Below are 23,556 nucleotides of genomic sequence, written 5' to 3' on the forward strand. Positions count from 1 at the left end.
AATAATGGATACATAGGGACAGTCCCAGGTAATAATTTCATCAACTAGTTCAGATAACTGTTATAAATCAGGACAGCATTGCAGCAATGTCACCTATAGCTCTTGATAAAATTACTCCTTAATAATAGTTCCCAGATACCTGTTGTTCTTTGCAACTACCTCAAACTCTGGACGAAACTGCAACCCTGTAATTACTGCAAGATATCAATTATTCTATAAATATATATATATATGCCTTGGAGTTATCCCTGACAATATTACCTAAGTATTGCCTGGTTATTAATTTGTTTCCCAGTAACCCTCTGCTGAAAAAAATCAAAGTATATGTGACACCATAGATTAGAAATCATTACCCTACCAGTGAAAGTGCTTTCACTCTAAGGACATGTAATTTCTGGACCCGAATCCAGTTCAGTTCTGTTTCCTTTAATTGTTTACTGTCTTGTGCTGCAAGCAGAGAAGTCGCCTTGAATTGTTGAAACTTTAAAGAGCACTTACAAAAATAGACATCTGCCTAACCTGCAATCTATCCTGTGTCAGCAACTCATTTAAAGCTGCAGTAGTTTCAATGTGCAGGTTTGATAGTTCCAGATTATTTTGCTTCTATAATAAATTAGCTTAATTACTTTAATGCTTCCATATATTTTCATATAATATATAAAAAGGATATATCAGGTCTACTGATTAAATAAAAATGCATTTAGTTGCTGTTTTGTTGATTTTACCATTTCTGCAGATTTCACCACAAAATTTTAGCATAATTTGCAAATGATTTTGCAGACTTCCCAGTGTGTTTTCCATTATTTGTTAGAATTTGTAAAAGGTATTAACTGGTTTGTGAACTCTCTAAAAGTTTGTTAAATAAAATTATTTTAATTTTGAGTTAACACAAAGTCAAGACATCAATTTCACAAATAACTAATTTATTACAGAATCAGCTACAAAACAGCTTATCGTCGAGGCTTAAGAACAATGTACAGGAGAAGATCACAGTGCTGCCCTGGATACTACGAAAGTGAAGATTACTGTATTCGTAAGTGTTGACTTTCAATTAAGACTATATTGCTGGACTGTTTATCACTTACCTGACAATTTCTTTCCTTTGTCTACTGACAGAGTACTTACTTTGCACTGAACTGTTGGTTTAAACCTGCATTCCTCCACAATGCAGAGCCTACACTACATCAGTACTTTATTTCAACAATCTCTAGTCCATCTATCAATATGTTTTTGAAATTATTGTCAGTCTCAGATTGGTTGATTTCAGTTCTTTTTTTACGTGATCTGATCAGTTTGTCCCTCTCTTCCCAATGCATGTAATTTCTCTTGAAAGTGTGGTAACCAAACTTGCACAAATTATTCCAAGTGCAGTATAACTAAGGAATTATAAATGCTTAGCATAACCTCTGTGCAGCTATGCATCCCGGGATTTTATTTGCACCTCCGCATTTAAGTTGACACTGTACGTGACGAACCAATAGTTAGCTCCACACCCTTTCTAATCTGCCATTCACCTCTTTGGAGGGATATTAAAATCAACACAATTCTTTTTTACCTTTACTGTTAGGGAAAAGAGAGTGAACAGGAGCAATGTGGATTCTTCGAAACTAGTGAAGATGATATTGTCAGTGAATATATAAGGAAATGGAGGACATACTGAATAACTACTTTACATCATTCCTTGCATAGAGGGAGAGATCAGTATGCCAGACATCCCAATGAAACTACCACTGAATCAGGAACAAGGATTCACCAAAATGTTAACAAAAGCAAAATAACAGTAATGAAAAATTTAATGGCACTAAAAAGTGACAAAGCCCCGGATGGGTGAGAACAGAAGCCTTAACAATAAATTTCCAAAGCTCTCTTATTCTGGGAACCACTCCTTTAGATTGAAAAACTGTGCATGTCACACTGCTTTTCAGAAAGATGAAAGAGGGAAACCCCAAAATTGTAGATCAATTAGCTTATCTGTTGTTGCATAATCACTAGAGTCTTGGTAGAGAGACCAAACACCTTGAAAGTTTTCAGCTGAGAGAGCCAGCATGTATTTGTAAAGGGTAGACCATGCCTGTCAAACTCAATTTAATTTTTTGAGGTTGTTGCTGAAGTAGTGGAAAGGGGATTGTCTATGGATGCAATTTATATGGACTTCCAGAAGACATTTGATAAAGACTCTCAGAAGAAACTGTTAACTGAAGTTGAATCTCATGGAATTGAAGGTCCTATGTGGGCCGTGCAAAAGTTGGCCCCTTTAAATAATTGCGTGCGCACAGCTGCGCAAAAAAATTTAAAGGGGCTGCACATTTAAATCGATCAGCCACGCACTCTAAAAATAAAATTAGAAGGGTACATTGCTGTCATGAGCAGGTAGAGAAAATAACACTAATGAAATGCTGTCCTTTTTATCAAGAGAATTCCAACCAAGGTGGTTGGAAGTCATGCTTTGGCTATACAAAGCCCTGGTTGGACAACATCTGGAGGAGTACTGTGGTCAGTTCGGGGAACCATGTCTTAGGAACATATACATTGACATTGGAGGAAGTGCAGAGGGATTTACCATGATGATACCTGGTTAAGTTACAAAGAAAGATTATACAAATTTAAGTAATGTTCCCTGGAATTTAGAAGTTTAGGGATGATTTGATTAAAGTTTTCAAGATATTAAGGTGAACATATAGGGTAAATAGAAGAAACTATTTCTGCTGATTGGGAGTCTAGAACTAGGGAGAGTAGTGTAAAAATTAGAACCAGACCTTTCAGGAGTGAAATCAGGAAACACTTTTATACGGAAAGGGTGGTTGAACTTTGAAACTCTGGTCCACACATGGCAATTGATGCTGAGATTAATAGATTTTTGTTAACTAAGGTATTAAGGGATATGGGGGTGGGGGTGAAGGCAGGTATATGGATTAGCTCACAGTCAACTATGAACTAATTGAACGACAGAGCAGACTCACAGGAAATAATGGCCTACTCTTGTTCCTATGTCATTTTCTTTTACCCAATATTTTATTATATTTTAGATTTGTCAATGCTCAATTTCATTTGTCAACTTATTTGCCTAATTGCAATTTATCTAAATCACATTGCAAATTGTTCACTTTATCTTCCATTCCCACTCTTCTCTTTTATTTTAGATTTAAGCTTACAGTTGTTTATTCTTATTTAGGCATTTTATGCAGATAAGAACCAAAGGGATCTAAGCTCTTCTAACTGTAGACAGTGCTCCACTGAACACTCTCCTTAGCCTAACAATTACTAAGTTTCCTTTTTTTAACAAAAAAATCAACCTTCTACCCAGTCCTGCATTCAGCCTTCCCTTGACTTTTTGATTTTATTGATATTTCATGTGGCTCCTTGACAATAGTAAGTACTGTTGAATTATTTTCAAGAATTAAAACATTATGGGAAGCAGTGTAAGTTTGATAAAAGGAAACAAAACTCAGATTCTTTGAGACATAGGGCAGGATCTTCTGGTCGGTGAGCAGGGGCGGGAATCACTCGTCGACACACAAAATGACGCTGGATGACGTCAGGTGGAACTCCCGATGTCACCCAGCGTCATTTCCGTTTTCAGGTCGGCAGGGGCGCAACCGAGTCAGCTGTGCGCCCGCTGACCTGTCAACGACCTATTAAGGCCATTGTGAAACTAATTAAAATCATTAGTGGACCTGCCCGTCCAACCTTAAGGGAGCCCTGGCAGGCTTCGAAAAAAGCATGAAACCTCATCCACGGGCGGGATGAGGTTTCATGAGGGTATTTAAATTTTTCATAAAGGTTTCAGTTAAAGTTATGGACATGTCCCAGGGAAATTTTTCTATCATCCGAGGCAATTAGAGAGATACAAATTTAAAGAGAAAAAGTGTGTGTGAGTGAGAGAGAGAAAGAAGGAGGCAGAAAAAATCAGTGAGAGAAAAGCAAACAATTAAGGATGGAAGAGAAGTATTTTTTAATGGTAACAATTCTCAGGAGATGAATGAGTTAGTTAAAGTTAATAGAAATTGACAATTATTACAGTGCAAAAGGAGGCTGTTTGGCCCATTTTGTCTGCACTGGCTCTCCGAATGAACAATTCGCTTAGTGCCATTTTCCTGCCTTCTCCCCATAATCCTGCACACTCTCCCCTTTCAGACGTCAGTTTAATTACCTTTTGAATGCCTCGATTAAACCTGCCTCCACTACACCCTCAGGCAGTGCATTCCAGACCTCAACCACTTGCTGAGTGAAAAGGTTTTTGCTTCCTGTGCAAATTACTTTCAATCTGTGCAGTCGTGTTCTCGATCCTTTCATGAGCGGGAACAGTTTTTCCCTATCTACTCAGTCCAGACCCCTCATGATTTTGAATACCTCAATCAAATCTCCTCTCAGCCTTTTCTTCTCCAAGGAAACAGTCCTAACTTCTCCAATCTATCTTCATACTTGAAGTTTCTCATACCTGGAGCCATTCTCATGTATCTTTTCTGCACTCTCTCCAATGTCTTCACATCCTTCATAAAGTGCAGCACCCAGAACTGAATGCAGTACTCCAACTGAGGCCAAACCAGTATCCTTGTATAGGAGGTTCAACATAACCCCCTTGCTCTTGTACTCAATGCCCCTATTTATAAAACCTAGGATACTGTATGCTTTATTAACCGCTCTCTCAACCTGTCCTTCCACCTTCAATGACTTACGCACATGTACACCCAGGTCCCTCTGCTCCTGCACCCCCTTTATGAGTTGTACCCTTTATTTTATATTGTGTCGCCATGCTCTTCGTACCAAAATGAATCACTTCACATTTCTCCACATGAACTTCATCTGCCACCTGTTCACTCATTCCACCAATTTATCTATGTCCTTTTGAAGTTCTACATTATCCTACTTACAGTTCACAATGCTTCCAAGTGTCGTATCATCTGCAAATTTTGAAATTGTGCACTGTACACCAAGGTCTAGGTTATTAATGTATACCAGGAAAAGTAAGAGTCCAACACTGACCCTGGGGAACTCCAGCACAAACCTTTTTGCAGCTCAAAAAGCATCTGTTAACCACTACTCACTGTTTCCTGTTACTCTAAGTCAATTTTGTATCCATGTTGCCACTGTCCCTTTTATTCCATGAGCTATAACTATGCTCACAAGTCTATTATGTAGCACTGTATCAAATGCTTTTTGGAAGTCTACGTACACCACATGAACAGCATTACCCTCATCAACCTTCCCTGTTACCTCTTCAAAAATCTCCAGTAAGCTAGTTAAGCATTAACCTTAAATCCATGCTGGCTTTTCTTAACTTACCCGCATTTGTCCATGTGACTATTAATTTTGTCCCTAATTATTGTTTCTAGAAGTTTCCCCACCACCGAAGTTAAATTGATTGGCCTGTAGTTGCTGGGCTTACCTTTACACCCTTTTTTGAACAAGGATGTAGCTTTTGCAATTCTCCAGTCCTCTGGCACCACTCTAAGGAAGACTGGAAAATTATGGCCAGTGCCGCTGCAAATTCCACTTTCACTTCCCTCAATATCCTTGGATGCATCTCATTTGATCCTGGTGCCTTATCAACTTTAAGTACAGATAGCCTATCCAATACCACCACTTTATCAATTTTAAACCCTTCTAGTGTCTGAATTACCTTCTCTTTCACCATGTAGCATCTTCATGGTAAAGACAGCTGCAAAGTATTCATTTAATACCTCAGCTATGCCCTCTGCCTCCACGCGTAAATCTCTTTTTCAATCCCTAATCAGCTCTACTCCTTTTTACCATCCATTTACTATTTATATGCGGATAGAAGACTTTGGGATTCCTTTTTATGTTAGCTGCAAGTCTCTTTTCATATTCCCTCTTTGCCCCTGTTATTTGCTTTTTCACCTTCCCTCTGAACCTTCAACATTCAGCCTGGTTTTCAGTTGTATTTTCCACCTGACATCTGTTATAAGCATACTCTTTCTTCCTAACCGCAATTTATATCTCGTTTGTCATCCAGGGAGCTCTGGATTTGTTTGCCTTACCTTTCCCTTTTGAGAGAATACACTTTGATTGTGCCTGAGCGATCTCTCCTTCGAAGGTTGCCCAGTGTTCAGCTACCGTTTTTCCTGGCAACCTTTGACTCCAGTTTATTTGGCCCAGACCCCATTGGAGTTGGCTTTCCCCCAGTCAATTACTTCTACTCTGGGTTGGTCTTTGTCCTGTTCCACAGCCAGCCTAGACCTTATGATACAATGATCACTGTCCCCTAAATGTTCTCCTGTAAATGTTATCAATAAATTATACCTGTATTGAAATATTCTAAACTAATGCTGAATGACACTTGATATTACCATTCTTTTGAAACCAAATTTGTATTAGTGCAGTCCCCACTACAGCAATATTAATGTCATAAATGCAATATCTTGACTAAACCTCAATGAGTCACATAGGTGCTACTTAATTATGTTCACAGTTATAAGTGTTTGCTATCCAAGCTACTCAATACCTGTATGGATCAATCTTTGATCCTAATCACATGAAAATGTTCAAAAATGTCCATATATCTGTAAATCAAATAAAATCTTTATTATCCGGCATGTGTGGGGAATGGGCGATGCTAGTTAATCAAAAATGCTGGTTAACCGAGAGTTCCATTAACCAATGGAATACAGCACAATACTTATAGCATGAACTAATATTAACATGCTAGCACTCAGGAAGTAAAGAACAGTATTCTTTTACTTCTGATCTTCAGCAGTACATTATGTTGACCAGGGGTCACCGGTAACGGTTATTGGCTTAGTACAAAGAGGAGAAGAGTCAATTCTCTCTTAACTCTCAATTCGCTTTATTTAGATCGTTAGATCATATACATATAGCTTAAACATCTGGTTAGATATAGACATGCAGTTTGCAGCAGGTTATACAGTTTTATATCCAAACTAGGATCTAAACGCACACCCACTAGGTTTCTCTGACACTCCCTGAGTGGTCACAGAATATTAAAGCTAATACCCGAAAAGGAGAGCTGACGCGGGCCAGGCGTTCCGTTCTCTCTCTCTTTCGACTTCGTCTCTACGTTGCTGACGTAGGTTCTTCCACTTCCGCGATGGTTGGTCTCCGGAGTCTTCACTGGCTCCACGCCCGAGATTCTCCATTCTTATTCCGAATCTTATCTCTCCAAGCTGTGCTGTCTCTCTCTCCCGTTGGTTTAGGCTTGCTCGCCTAGCCCATGTCTTCTCCTTATTGGCTCTGTCCCAAGGACTTAGGTAGCATTACCTCATTACTCCTTTTCTAAATAAGGACTTGTGTCTTATCACATTTCCCTTGTTTTTCACGAAACTCAGCTAATTCAAACCGGTTCCAGCCAGCTCAGGCCAGCGACTGAACTCAGGTTACTTCAGTTCAAAAGTTGCTTTTGCCTATGTGTCAGCAGTTAGGCTGCAGCCCCTGGCCAACAGTTAAAACCTAAATTAAAGTATAAAATAATAGTATCCAGGTACCGGTTCCAGATAACTTCGTCATTGCTTCCAGTTTGTAAAGTAAATATTAATATTAGTGGAACATTAGAAATCCAGTTAGTAGAGAATTCTGGCTGGTAGAGAGCTGGATAACGCAAAGTTTACTGTACCTCCCTCCACTGCCATCTCGTGATGTCTATGTTAATTCAAGGGAAGTAAACATTTAGGGCAAAGCATTTGATGTCAGGGTTCAGGTAAGTACAGCTTTAGGGGCGCATTTACCTTCCAGTTTTCTTAATGGTTCAAAAAAATTCCCTTTTTAAAAAGTGTTTTATGAGTTAATTTTAGTAAGTGGAAAAATACATTTACTTCCTATTTTGCAATGAATTGTGGGACAACCACCAGAACTATTTTTCTTAATCACTACTGCCTGTAGCAAATGATTTTATTCTATAACTGATAGGGTGTTTTTGATGGTGAAATGACAGCCAGTCGGGGGAGAGGGGGGGCTTTGCATTTTGTGTTAAGCATCAACAGTGCAATAGTTATTCCAATACTTCATTACTATATTAAGCTGGATAATTGTTGGTCCTATGTTATGCCTGTTACACAAAGAATAAAGCAACTGACACTGAATAACAGTGCTAAAGAAAATTAATTTTTAAAATTTATTTTATTTTCTCAACTTTTAAAATGGCAAAGTTGCAGAATTTTTTTAGATTATATTTCAAGCTCCTTTAGATCTATTTGTGCATGTAGTAATGTTTTCCAGTGGAGAGGACATGTATCTTATCCCTGAGCAGCCTCCCCACTCCCCAAAAGGCACAGCTAAATCTAGAAGCTCCTCACGTGGGGAATTGGAGGATATAAACCCGCACCAAACAGCAACTTCCTTACGGAATTAATATTTATTAATATTAATGGTTTTAAAACCATTTAATTTTAAACTGCTCAGAATAAACAAAACAAACCCACTGATAATACAACAGAATTATGTTTTATGTGAATGCTATAAATATGAAACAGAAAATACTGTAAGCAAGCAACAGGTCATTCTGCATTTAAACCAGAAAGACGTTGATGTGTTAGGCAACAATCTTCATCAAAACTGACAGCAGCCAGTTGACCTGCTGTGCCTTTCCAGAATTTTATTTCAAATCTGTGATGAACTGCAATTTACTCATTGTAGATGAAACAGATTAAACAATTTAAAGTACCAACAACACAGGAGAGGATCTTGGAAGCAATGGCAAATATAAGATAAATTTATCATGTGGGATCAGTAATAAGGTTAGTTTGAAATTTGAAGAAGAATGTATTCCTGAGGATAACGTAAAGTTGGGAAGAGCATGAGTTCTTCAGGTCCAGGGATTGTACCCTGCGGCCTCCCCACACACCTAAAAATGGACACCCACAAAATTTTGTAACCCATGTTATCTTAACTAAAAACTCTTGGACTAACACAAGCAAGCCTTTCACCTGCAGACCCATGTTTGCCTTAATTTTTGCATCTGGACTCAATGTGAGAGTTCACAATATACTATTAAATATCGACATCACAAAATAAAGCTGGTGTCATCTTGCAACAGAGCTATTGTATGGAATTACATTAGCACTCTCAATGTGACCTGCCTTTGGTGTCAAGGGATATATATTCAACAACATTTCGCCTGTTTTGCAGACATGAAATGGTACAATAATGATTAATTTAGCAGAGCCTGGCATCCACCAGAAATGAGGTAGGTCTTGTGTCAAAATTGAAATCAGGATCCTGGGTTCTTTTCAGGCTTCTCGCTTTTGATGCCTGAATCCAACATACCAACCATTCAGAGTAAAAAGGGCATAGCAATTATGAATTTAGCAGAGAGATTCTGCACCTGATTTGTATGTGTGTTCAGGCCGCTGCTAAATTAGCCAGGCCTTATCTTAGAAGACTTTCCTGAAATGAGCATGTGTCTCATTTCAGTATTGAAAAGGGGGAATATGCCTATTTCAGCACCTGTTTTCTAGACGTCTTTAATGTAGTCAGAGCTTGCACTGCAGCTTAACTATACTACAGCCTAACCAACAGTTCTCTAAAGGAACTAGTAGATAAGTTAACTGAGCTTAATGTAGAGCCAGGAGGAACAGAAGTGTTTCCTTTACTTCCAGGTTAATATTACGGGCCATTGGTCCGTACATTGGCTTGATCTTCCCGTTTGCCTTACCCCTCGCAGAAATTCGAAGGCACCAAACTGGTGAGCTGCTTCAGAGCTCAATGGATTTATTCTGTGAAGCCGAGGGATGAATTTAGGACTGTCCTCATTTCTGGTTTGCGAGCCCAGTATGCCAACCATTTTTTGCCTGTTATCAGACTCTTATCAATTTCAGATCCACCAAGCATTGTAAACTGTGCTATAAATATGAAGCAGAAAATACTGTAAGCAAGCAACAGGTCATTCTGCATTTAAACCAGAAAGACGTTGATGTGTTAGGCAACAATCTTCATCAAAAGATTGATGAAGACAAACGACGTAGACAAGTTGGTGGAGCGGGCAGATATGTGGCAGATGAAGTTCAATGCAGAGAAGTGTGAGGTGATTCATTTTGGTAGGAAGAACTTGGCGAGACAATGTAAAACAAGGGGTACAACCTTAAATGGTGTGCAGGAGCAGAGGGACCTGGGTGTATATGTGCATAAGTCATTAAAGGTGGCAGGACAGGCAGAGAGAGAGCAGTCAATAAAGCATATAGTATCCTAGGCTTTATTAATAGGGGCATAGAGGACAAACATAGAAACATAGAAAGTAGGAGCAGGAGTAGGCCATTTGGCCCTTCAAGCCTGCTCCGCCATTCATTATGATCATGGCTGATTATCCAACTCAATAGCCTGCTCCCGCTTTCTCCCCATATCCTTTGATCCCTTTTGCCCCAAGAGCTACATCTAACTCCTTCTTGAAAACATACAATGTTTTGGCCTCAACTATTTTCTGTGGTAGCAAATTCCACAGGCTCACCACTCTCTGGGTGAAGAAATTTCTCCTCATCTCAGTCCTAAATGGTCTACCCCGTATCCTCAGACTGTGACCCCTGGTTCTGGACTCCCCCAACATTGGGAACATCCTTCCTGCATCTACCCTGTCTAGTCCTGTTAGAATTTTATAGGTTTCTATGAGATCCCCCCTCATTCTTCTGAACTCCAGCGAATATAATCCTAACCAACTCAATCTCTCCTCATATGTCAGTTCTGCCATCCCAGGAATCAGTCTGGTAAACCTTTGCTACACTCCCTCTATAGCAAGAACATCCTTCCTCAGATAAGGAGACCAAAACTGCACACAATATTTCAGGTGTGGTCTCACCAAGGTCCTGTATAATTGCAGCAAGACATCCCTGCTCCTGTACTCAAATCCTCTGGCTATGAAGGCCAACATACCATTTACCTTCTTTACCGCCTGCTGCACCTGTGTGCTTACCTTCCGTGACCGGTGTACGCGGACACCCAGGTCTCGTTGCACATTTCCCTCTCTCAATTTATAGCCATTCAGATAATAATCTGCCTTCCTGTTTTTGCTACCAAAGTGGATAACCTCACATTTATCCACATTATACTGCATCTGCCATGCATTTGCCCACTCACACAGCTTGTCCAAATCACACTGAAGCATCTCTCCATCCTCCTCATAGCTCACTCTCTCACCCAGCTTTGTGTCATCTGCAAATTTGTAGATATTACATTTAGTTCCCTCATCTAAATCATTAATATATATATTGTGAATAGCTGGGGTCCCAGCACCGATCCCTACGGTACCCCACTAGTCACTGCCTGCCATTCGGAAAAAGACCCGTTTATTCCTACTCTTTGTTTCCTGCCTGCCAACCAGTTTTCTATCCATCTCAATACACTACCCCCAATCCCATGCGCTTTAATTTTACACGCTAATTTCTTATGTGGGACTTTGTCGAAAGCCTTCTGAAAGTCCAAATAAACCACATCCACTGGCTCCCCCTCATCAACTCTACTAGTTACATTATTGAAAAATTCCAGTAGATTTGTCAAGCATGATTTCCCTTTCGTAAATCTACGCTAACTCCGTCCGATTCTGCCACTGTTTTTCAAGTGCTCAGCTATTAAATCTTTTATAATGGACTCTAGAATTTTCCCCACTACCGACGTCAGGCTGACTGGTCTATAATTCCCTGTTTTCTCTCTACCCCCCTTTTTAAATAGCGGGGTTACATTAGCTACCCTCCAATCTGTAGGAACTGTTCCAGAGTCTATAAAATCTCAGAAGATGACCACCAATGCATCCACTATTTCTAGGGCTACTTCCTTAAGTACTCTGGGATGTAGATTATCAGGCCCTGGGAATTTATCGGCCTTCAATCCCATCAATTTCTCCAACACCATTTCCCTACTAATACTGATTTCTTTCAGTTCCTCCCCCTCATTAAACCCTGTGTTCCCCAACATTTCTGGTATATTATTTGTGTCCTCCTTTGTGAAGACAGAACCAAAGTATGTATTTAGTTGGTCAGCCATTTCTTTGTTCCCCATTATAAATTCCCCTGTTTCAGACTGTAAGGGACCTACATTTGTCTTCACCAATTTTTTTCTCTTCACATACTTTTAGAAACTTTTACAGTCAGTTTTTATGTTCCCTGCAAGCTTACTCTCGTACTCTATTTTCCCCTTCTTAATCAATCCCTTGGTGCTCCTTTGCCGAATTCTAAAGTGCTCCCAATCCTCAGGTCTGTTGTTTTTTCTGGCCAATTTGTATGCCTCTTCCTTGGATCTAATACTATCTCTAATTTCCCTTGTAAGCCATGGTTTGGCCACCTTTCCTATTTTACTTTTGCGCCAGACAGGAATAAACAATTGTTGCAGTTCACCCATGCGCTCTTTGAATGTTTGCCATTGCCTATCCACCATCATCCCTTTAAGTAACGTTTCCCAATCCATCATAGCCAACTCACATCTCATACTATTGTAGTTTCCTTTATTAAGATTCAGGACCCTAGTCTCAGAATCAACTACGTCACTCTCCATCTTGATGGAGAATTCTATCATATTATGATTGCTCATCCCCAAGGGGCCTCGCACAACTAGATTGCCAATTATTCCTTTCTCATTACACAATACCCAGTCTAGGATGGCCCATTCTCTAGTTGGTTCCTCAACATATTGGTCCAGAAAACCATGCGGTATACATTCCAGGAATTCCTCCTCTATGGTATTGTTATTAATTTGATTTGCCCAATCTATATGCAGATTAAAGTCACCCATAATTACAGATGTTCCTTTGTTGCATGCGTCTCTAATTTCCTGTTTGATGCCATTCCCAACATCACCACTACAGTTTGGGGGTCTATATACAACCCCCACTAACGTTTTTTGCCCTTAGTGTTTCTCAGCTCTATCCATACAGATTCCACATCATCGGAGCTAATATCTTTCCTCACTATTGTGTTAATTTTCTCCTTAACCAGCAATGCAACTCCACCACCTTTTCCTTCTTGTCCTAAATACTGAACACCCCTGGATGTTCAGTTCCCATCCCTGGTAACCCTGCAGCCATGTCTCCGTAATCCCGACTATATCATACCTGTTTACATTTATTTGCGTGGTTAATTTATCCGCTTTATTGCGAATGCTCCTTGAGTTAAGGCACAAAGCCTTAAGGCTTGTCTTTTTAACATTACTTGTTCTATTCCCACTATTTTTCACTGAGCCCCTGTTTGATTCTTGCCCTTGATTTCTGTGCCTATCACTTTTCTTATTCCCCTTTCTGTCTTTTGTTCTTGTCCTTGATTCCCCCTCCTCTGACTCCTTGCATAGGCTCCCATCCCCCTGCCATTTTAGTTCAAACCCTCCCCAACCAATCTAGCAAATACTCCCCCTAGGACATCAGTCCCAGTCCTGCCCAGGCGTAACCCGTCCAGTTCATACCAGTCCCACTTCCCCCAGAACTGGTCCCAATGTCCCAGGAATCTGAAACCCTCCCCCTCACACCATCTCTTCAGCCACATATTCATCCAATATATCCTGCTATTTCTACTCTGACTAGCACGTGGCACTGGTAGTAATCCTGAGATCACTACCAAGAGCAAGGAGGTTATGCTGAACTAGGGCACTAGTTAGACCTCAGCTGGAGTATTGTGTACAGTTCTGGGTGCCACACTTTAGGAAGGATTGGGAAGAGTGCAAAAGAGGTTCAGAAAAATGGTTCTAGGGATGAGAAATGTCAGTTACTAAGATGGATTAGTAAAGTTGGGACTGTTCTCCATGGAGAGGAGAAGGCTAAGAGATTTGATAAAATCAAAATCATGAGGGGGCTAGGCAGACTAGATAGGGAGAAACTGTTCCCACTCGTGAAAGGATCAAGAATGAGAGGGCACAGATTTAAAGTGATTTGTAAAAGAGGCAAATGCGATGTGAGAAAAACTTTTTCACACAGCGAATGTTTCGGGTCTGGACTGCACTGTCTGGAAGTGTGGTGAAGGCTGGTTCAATCGAGGCATTCAAGGGGTCATTGGATGACTATTTAAATAGACACAATGTGCAGGGTTACAGGGAAAGGCAGGAGAATGGCACTGAGTCAATGTTCATTTGGAGAGCTGGTGCAGACACAATGGGCCGAATGGCCTCCTTCTGCACTGTAACAATTCTGTGATTCTTGATAATCCTGCTGTAACTGAGCCTCTCTTTTCTATAACTGACCCAACAATGCTCTTTGTACCAGGCCTTGGTAAAGAAACCTTACTACACCATTGTGAAATTTTTACTCCTCACAAGTGTAATCAGTTTATGTTAAATTACACAGTTTTCTACTGTTGACTTCATGCATGCCAGTAACGGGATTAAGATTATCTGCAACACTTCAGTTAGTTTTACAGCAGTTATTTAGAGAATTATATATTACATAGTGAATCATAACAGAGTTAAAATATGGTACAAAAAATATATACCACCAATACACAGAAAAATAAAAATTGATTTTCCAATTTGGGTGTAATTGCTGAGAAAAGTAAATGGAAAACCGGAATAAAAAAAAATGCTTTGTCACAGTTGGTGCATTATTCCCAGTAGGAATGTCTTTTAAAAAAGGACCAAATAATGAGAATAAAAGGTAGGTTTTCACAGTGGGGTAGGTTTTCAATTTACTACCTGCTTGTAAAACCAATGTTGTGGATTATTGTGGATTATTCATTGTCCATTATAGAAACTGCACAGTTTTTATTTCCATTGATTGGACTTTCACTGGAAGGCAACACAATGGGAAATATAGATATAATCCTAGAATGCATGAGCGTGTTCATATATGGCTCATCTTTACATGTCGGAATATTCTGATGTCAAATATTTTGAGCTGCTATCTCAACAAAGCAGATACAGTTAATTGGAGTGTGAAAGGAGTCGGAGAATCCGGAAATACTGGGAGTTTTCTAAAATGATGTTTCCGCTCTATAAATGTCCATAATACATTTGACCCTAATTGAAACAGAAAAGCTAGAGATCATTCACGGCAAGATTTATCAGTCACAGCTGTTATATATTTACTGAGCTTTCTTTGTTTATCTGTGGACAGAAGCAAAAAAAGTAAAAGCAAGCGCTGATTAGACAGAGTGCCTTGAGATAAATTATAGAGGTCTCTTTGTTGTCATTTCGTTCCCTGTGATGTGCATTTGGCACAGCTACTCTCAATAATGAATTACTTATAGATACCACAGCTGTTTCAAAGGTTTCAAAGCATTCTATTCAGCACATCCATTTACTAAGGGTGCTGCAACTAAAAAAAACCATGATAAACTTTCCAGAAAGATTACCTTCAGAAAAGAACTCTTATAACATCGATAACTATAATGGAAGGGTAAATTAAAAGCACAATACTCTGAGAAGCACAGAGTTGTATAAAGAATAGTGCCTCTATTTTTTTTTCTGTTTTAAGTATTCAATTGTCTTCTTTGCTCTTTCTTTGGTCATTCTGTGCCACATGATGCCCACAGTGAAGAAAGCGCACAGAAAACTTGCAACTGGGCCTCTGCCCATGTTGCATTGTAATTAGTTGCTAGATGGTGTGTGAGTGGGCCCTTGGTGTGAGTTGTTACTTTCTACTCTTGTAAAGGAAATGCCTATCTCTACTGAGCATCATCTTCTTCCTCCATATGAGCCTGGGAACTAACTGGAGACTACAAATGTAAAATTTTACCCGATAACTCCATAAATTGCACAGCGCATTGATGCTTTAATGTGCCAGGCGAACATATTAATTTCCTCACTAAGTTACATCAAATGGAATTATATTAAAAGTTAACCCAGATAACCTACTGTAGTTGTTGAACAATGGGACACAGGCTCAAACTAGCGAGTGATAATTTTGGGAATAATATCAGGAAATTCTTCTACACAGAAAGAGTGATCAACATGTGGGATAAACTTCCAGGTGGAGTAATAGAAATAAAAACCTTGGAATCATCAACTCCTTCCATTTATATAATGCTTTTAAAGTAGAAAACTGTCCCACAGATGAATAATCAAGCAAAAATGGATGCCAAACCAAGGAGGAGGGAGATATTAGGAGGGCTGACAAAAACTTGATGAAAGAGGAATCTTTTAAGAAACAATTGGATGTGACAATGGGGCAAAGTTAGGGTAGTCCTGAATCCTTGGTTTAAGATGGGCTGAATATCGAGGTAAATTTACCATACTTATCACTGTATCATGCTTTCCTGTTAAGGGGACCAAAACTGTGCACAGTACTCCGGGTTTGGTCTCACCAATGCCCTATGTAATTGTAGGTAGACTTGTTTACTGCTAGCCTTTATTACAAGTGATCGGAATATAATGTACCATTTGCCTTCCTAGTTGCTCATTGCACCTGCATACTAACTTAGTGATTCAAGGATTCACTCAACGTGATATCAAGGAACAGCTGAAAGCACTGGATAAAACAAAGGCTGTGGCCCTTGACAACATCTTGGCTGTAGTACTGAAGACTTGTTGTCTAGAACTAGCTGAGTCGCTAGCCAAGCCATTTCAGTACAGCTACAACACTGGCATCTACCAGACAATGTGAAAAATTGCTCAGGTATGTCCTGTGCACAAAAAGCAGATCCATTCGGGCCAATTACCATCCCATGAGTCTCTCAATTATCAGAAGATGGAAGGTGTCGTTTACAGTACTGTCAAGTGTCGCTTACTCAGCAATAACCAGCTCACCGATTTAAAAAAAAATTAATTCATGGGATGTGGGTGTTGCTGGCTAGGCCAGCATTTATTGCCCATTTCTAATTGCCCTTGTTCAGAGATCATTTAAGAGTCAACCACATTGCTGTGGGTCTGGAGTCACATGTAGGCCAGACCGGGTAAGGACGACAGATTTCCTTCCCTAAAGGGCATTAGTAAACCAGATGGGTATACAGTTTGAATTCCGCCAGGGCCACTTGGCTCCGACAAAAGAGCAGAATTCCAGAAGTGAGGTGAAAGTGACTGCCCTTGACAACAAAGCCGAATTTAACAGAGTGTAACATCATAATCCCTGGTAAAATTGAAGTCAGTGGGAATCAGGAGGAAAACTCTCCACTGGCTGGATTTAAAATTGTATTTGTGCACACAAATATAATCAAATATGTCTATTCTTTAATTACAGGAAATTGATGTGTCCATAAAGCGATCAGGGATGCCTCTGAGCAGAATGACATTAATTGCTCTACAATCATCATGCTTTATCATGTTAAACCACTCTTGTTCCAAAGGAACTACCTTTAGACCCACACTGATAACTATAGCATACAAGACTGGAATTTTTTTTTGTTTGTACTCTGCAGAAATAGGTAGCAATGGCTGATTTTAGCCACAGTTATTGCAATCAGAAGGAAAGAGTCAAACAACTAATCTATCATAGGTGAAAAATGCTTTTTGTCACATTCTGCAAAAGACGTAAAATGGAAAAGAAAAAGAGTAAATGGATTTTACTTGGAGAATAACGTTCAATAATCTGCTAGGCCTTTAAGATGACCAATTTAATTCTTCAATTTGTCACTAAGCAACACAAATATGCTGACATTTTTGAGCATTTATATAAATATAAATATATAAATATGATAACTGAAAGGGCCCAAAGATTGGCATTTCTGAAGTGCGATCTTGCTATCTTAATGCAACAGTCATCAATACACGTACTATCCCTTCACAATAAAAAAGTTAACCGTCCACAAATGCAATTCAAAGTGTAAGTTAAAGAGGAGAATGTTAGCGATATAAAAATGTAGGCTAACAGTAAAGTGAACATTAATGGACCTACTTTTATTTGTCAGGTTAAATCTGCAAAGAGACAATTACTTTAAAGCCCGAAATGTGTTTTGTGTACCAGTCATCTCAAATGAAGTCTACCACAAAAGAAGTCATATTGTACTTAGTCTGAACCTATTGTTAAAAAACTAGATATAAAGAGACAGAATGAATAAAGGGCTTTATCAAGCAAGGAACTTTCCATTTAGCAAATTAAGAGACTCGCTTCAACTGTCACCCTTGAAAAGAAACTTCGAATAGCCAGTAGGGTGACCATTAGAGGACAATTCCATACTTCAGAGATGTCACAATGTGTCTGCAGGCAAAAATATAACTAAACCCAAAAAGATAATAATCTATTAAAGCAGCCTTATTCTTGTGGACCTACGTGCAAACAAACAGACTTAGCTTTTAATAAAGTTATTTCAAATATAAAATGTATTTATTTTGTTTAAGCTCAGCTTGTGAACCCAGCTTTTCTAAACAAAAATTAAAATAAAAAAAAATGTTCAGCCATTGATGTAAATGGCTGATTCCAGTGGCGATTTCCTTAAGTAATGGAAAACATTTTTTTTTAACTGCCATATTATCTTCATCTCCCCTAAGGTATTGCTTAGATTTGATGGAGGGAATTGTTTAGCATATTAGAGGAAGGGCGAAAGTGTTTTTCAATCTTTCCTAGGATAAGAGTGTCATTGGCAAAGCCAACGTTTCTTCCCAATCCCTAATTGCCCTTGAGAAGGTGGTGGTGAGCTGCCTTCTTGAACTGCAGCAGTCCATATGGTGTAGGTACACCCACAGTGCTGTTAGGGAGGGAGTTCAAGGATTTTGATCCAATGACAGTGAACAAATGGCGATATCGTTCAAAGCCAGGATGATGTATGGCTTGGAGGGGAACTTGCAGGTGGTGATACATAGGAATATAGGACTTAGGAGCAGGAGTAGGCCATTCAGCCCTTCGAGCCTGCCCTGTCATTCAATAAGATCATAGTTGATCTGGTTTTGTTTCAACTCCACTTTGCCATCTGCCCCAATAATCCTTGACTCCCTTGTCTAACAAAAACCTGTAACTCTGCCTTGAGTAAATCCAACGACCCAGCCTCCATTGCTTTTAGGGGAAGAGAATTCCACGTACTAATGACCCTTTGAGAGAAAAACATTTCTCCTCATCTCCTTCTTAAATGGTAGACCTCTTATTCTTAAACTGTGCTCCCTGTCTCTAGTCTCCCCAACAAGTGGAAACATCCTCCTGGTATCCACTCTATCAAATCCCCTCAGGATCTTACATGTTTCAATAAGATCACCTCTAATTCTTCTGAACTCCAATGGGTATAGGCCCAACCTGTCCAGACTTTCTTCATAAGATAAGCCCCTCATCCCAGGAATGACTTGAGTGAACCTTCTCTGAACTGCTTCTAATGCAATTATATCTTTTTTCAAATGAGACCAAAACTATATACAGTATTCCAGATGTTGTCTTACCAGGCCCGGTACAGTTGCAGTAAAACTTCTCTGCTTTTATATTTCATTCCCCTTGCAATAAATGGCAACATTCCATTTGCCTTCCTAATCACTTGCTGGACCTGCATACTAACCTTTTGTGATGCATGTATCAGGACACCCATATTCCTCTGTAACACTGAATTCTGCAGTCTCTCTCCATTTAAATAGCATACTGCTTTTCTATTCTTCCTGCCAAAGTGGACAAGTTCACATTTTCTCACATATCTGGAAAACTTTTGTCCACTCACGTAACCTGTCTGTATCCCTTGGCAGACTCTCTACCTCCTTTTGACAACTTACTTTCCTATCTATCTTGGTGTAATTGGCAAATTTAGCTACCATACACTTGGTCCCTTCATCCAAATCATTGATGTTGATTGTAAATTGTTGAGGCCCCTGAACTGATCACTGTGGCACTCCACTTGTCCCAGCTTGCCAACCCGAAAAAGACCCATTTATCCCTACTGTCTGCTTCCTGTTAGCCAACTAATCCTTTATCCATGCCAATATGTTACCCTCTCCCCCATGTAATCTTATATTGTTCGATGTGCTTTTAGGGGACACCTTTGATGTGCCACCTTATCAAATGCCTTTTGGAAATCCAAGTACATGACATTTACAGGCTCCTCTTTATCCATTTTGTTTATTACTTCTTCAAAAAACTCTAATAAATTAGTTAAACACAATTTCCTTTTCACAAACCCAAGTTGACTCTGCGTGATCAAATTATGATTTTCCAAGTATCCTGCCATGACCTCCTCCATAATGGACTCTAGCAGTTTTTCAATGACAAATGTTAGGCTAACTGGCCTGTAGTTTCCTGCTTTCTGCCTCCCTCCTTTCTTTAGCTATTTTCCAATCCACTGGGACCCTTCCATAACTTAAGGAATTTTGGAAGATTATAACTAATGTATCCATTATCTCTGCAGCTACTCCTTTTAAGACCCTAGGATAGAAACAATCTGGTCCTAGGGACTAGTCAGCCTTTAGGTCTAATAATTTTCCTAGCACCTTTTCCCTGGTGATGGTGATTGTTTTAAGTTCCTCCTTCCCATTCATCTTTTGATTTTCAAGCATCTTTGGGAAGTTTTCTAAATCTTCTGCAGTGAAGACGGACACAAAATACCTGTTCAAAACCTCCGCCATTTCCTTGTTTTCCAAAATCAATTCCCCAAATTCACTGTCTACAGGACTAATACTAGCTTTAGTTATTCTTTTCTTATGTATGAATTTGTAGAAGCTCTTACTATCTGCTTTTATATTACTAGCTAACTTTCTCTCATACACTCCTTTCTCCCTCTTTATTTTTTTTTTAGTCATTGTTTGCTGGTTCTTAAAATTTGACCAGTCCTCTGCTCTACCACTGACGTTTGCAGATTTGTACAGTGTTTCTTTCAATTCGATGACGCATCCTTCTCGAAGAGTCTCTCTTTCACACTGGGATAAATCTTTGCTGAGAGTTATTAAATATCTCCTTAAAAGTCTGTCGCTCCATCTTGACTGTCTTATCTTTTAGCCTAGTTTCCCAATTCACTTTCGCTAGGTCTGCTTTTATACCTTTACAATTACCTTTATTCAGGTTTAAAACACTAGTCTTAGACTCACACTTCTCCCATTTAAACTGAACTTAAAATTCTATCATGTTATGATCGTTGTCGCCTGGAGGCTCCTTTGCTTTGGGGTTATTGACTAATCCTGTCTCAATGCTCATTATCACTTACAGAACAGCCTGTTCCTGGGTTGGCTCTGGAACGTACTGCTCTAAGAAATTGTCCTGAATACACTTCATGAACTTGTGTTCCATGCTACCTCTGCCAATCTGATTCACCCAATCTATGTGTAGATTAAAGTCACCCATGATTATTGGTGTTTATTTTTGGATTATTGGATTATTTTTCTCACATGCCCCATTTATTTCTTCCTATATATCCTGCCCTACCATGTAATTACTGTTAGAGGGCCTATTGACTCCTCCCACAAGTGACCTCTTACCTTTACTATTTCTTATCTCTCTACCCAAACTGATTCTACATCTTGCTCTTTTGAACCAAGAACTACATTACTGTACTAATGACATCCCTAATTAACAGAGCTACCCCACCACCTTTTCCTAGCTTCCTGTCTTTTAGAAATGTCAAATACCCTTCAATATTTAGATCCAAGTCCTGGTCACCCTGCAACCATGTCTCCGTAATGACTATCAGGTCAAACATATTTATTTCTATCTGTGCTAACAATTCATCGATTTTTTTTTATGAATGTTGCGTGCATCCAGATACAGAGCCTTTAACTTTGTCTTTTTCCCATTTTTGCTCTCTCCGGCTTTATCCCTTCCTGCCACACTCCGGTTATCATTATCCAAATCACTGCTTTGCTCTATTACCTCAATGTTTCCCTTTGATTTACTATATCTTCTCTCATATGATCCCTTCCCCCTACTATTTAGTTTAAGGCCCTCTCTACCAGTCTAGTTAAATGACTTTCCAGAACAAGTTTAGGGGAGGCAAGTTCCTGTCAAGGGTGCTTTCCCCGATGAGGTTGGCAACCAATTTGGCTCTTTTGGAGTCTTGTTAAGGATACTGACAGGAGGTCGACTGGATTTCCCAATTGGTCTCCAGTTTCCTGATGCAGCAGGGTTCAGATCAACTACCCTGCCCATTTGCCTGGGTGCAGGTGCAGGCAAAGGCCACCTGTAGAGGGATTTCATCGTCTCATCCATCCCCCCCCCCCCCCCCCCCCAGCCCTCTACCCCCAACATTTGTGGCTTGGATACTTTTTCTGCTTTAAATTTAAATTTTAATAAAGTTGGTGAGAGGGCAGTTCCATGTTGAATGAAGCACCTTCTCAGTTATGTACCCTTTACTCCAGCTTGCTGCTCCACTGAAGCTGGAAGGCTTTTTGTTGGTCCTGCTGCCCTTAATTGAGCAGGGAACCTGTTTTCATGTCAATTGGGGGGACAGCTCTGTGAAAATTCTAGATCAGTGGTCGTTCCCATGGGGGTGGGTTTAAGACCAAGAAACAGTTCCGGCTCTGATATCTGCCCCCAAAGTGAAAATTCAACCCAAGGTGTCTGCTACTCCTTTTACTTGTTTTGGGCTGCTGTGGTTGTTAGCCATTTGCAAATTGCATTGGGTGGCCAAGGGGCCAGAAATTTTTCTTTTCCCTTTTCAAATGCTGGCCACCCTGTTTACCAGTATAAAACGGACAATTGGCAGTTGAAAATCGCACTTGCGATTTCCACAGTATTAATTATTTCACATTATGGGTTAGGTTTTAATACGGAGCCAATGAGGAAAGACAGGGTGCTTTTACACAAAGAAGGAGAGAAAATTGGAGGGCAACTCATTCATGGCTAACACCTTGCACCTTCTGCGTATGGTTACAGCATTCATTGCTCCACTCCTTGCCTTGTTGCCTTGTGTGAGACATACAGGATGTGAAAATCAAATTTTAAAAATGGTTATAAATAAAAGCACTTAAGCTGTACCTGGATTACTAATTTGTAAATTTGCAACCCATTGTAAATCAATCCTTCATGTAACTGCTTAAAATTTGGCTAGTGATATAAGATGCATATAAACGTTTTTATGATCAATTACCTTCTCTGCGATGTTTTCTTGTTTTGTTTGATTCTTGGACTATCCTTTTGGTTAGAATTTTTTTTGCTCTTTCCTAGTGTACTTGTTGAATGGTTATTTTATCAAATCAATCTAAAAGTGAACTTCCAAATGTGCTTATCAGATGGAAAGTGTAGTATCTATTCAACCAAAGTATAGCGTTGCCAATTCTAGTTGAGGTGAGAGTGACTGCCCTTGACATCAAGGCAACATTTGACCAAGTGTGGCATCAAGGAGCCCTAGCAAAACTGGAGTCAATGGGAATCAGGGGGAAAACTCTCCACTGGTTGGAGTCATACCTCACACAGAGGAAGATGGTTGTGGTTGTTAGAGGTCAGTCATCTCAAATCCAGGACATCGCTGCAGGAGTTCCTCAGGGTAGTCTCCTGGGCCCAACCATCCTCAGCTGCTTCATCAATGATCTTCCTTCTATCATAAGGTCAGAAGTGGGGATGTTCGCTGATGATTGCACAATGTTCAGCACCATCCATGACTCCTCAGGATCTGAAGCAGTCCACGTCCAAATGCAGCAAGACCAGGACAATATCCAGGCTTGGGCTGACAAGTGGCAAGTAACATTTGTGCCACACAAGTGGCAGGCAATGGCCATCTCCGACAAGAGAGAATCCAACCGTTGCCCTTTGATTTTCAATAGCATTAGCATCACTGGATCCCCCACTATCAAAATTCTGGGTTTTACCATTGACCAGAAACTGAACTGGACTAACCATATACTGTGGCTACAAGA

The 23,556-nt window shown here is 39.8% G+C and overlaps 1 protein-coding gene across 1 annotated transcript in view; it reads left to right on the forward strand.

Annotated features, from left to right (window-relative positions):
- Positions 1 to 23,556, forward strand: part of megf11 (multiple EGF-like-domains 11) — a 464,413-nt gene that overhangs the window by 102,834 nt on the left and 338,023 nt on the right. Inside the window, exon 5 of the mRNA XM_078530151.1 lies at positions 933 to 1,033. Within this exon, the coding sequence (XP_078386277.1) occupies positions 933 to 1,033 (101 nt within the window). The remainder of the gene's footprint in view (positions 1 to 932; positions 1,034 to 23,556) is intronic.

The sequence above is a fragment of the Cetorhinus maximus genome, chromosome 26, assembly GCF_964194155.1.
Source record: "Cetorhinus maximus chromosome 26, sCetMax3.hap1.1, whole genome shotgun sequence".
Lineage (NCBI taxonomy): Eukaryota > Metazoa > Chordata > Chondrichthyes > Lamniformes > Cetorhinidae > Cetorhinus > Cetorhinus maximus.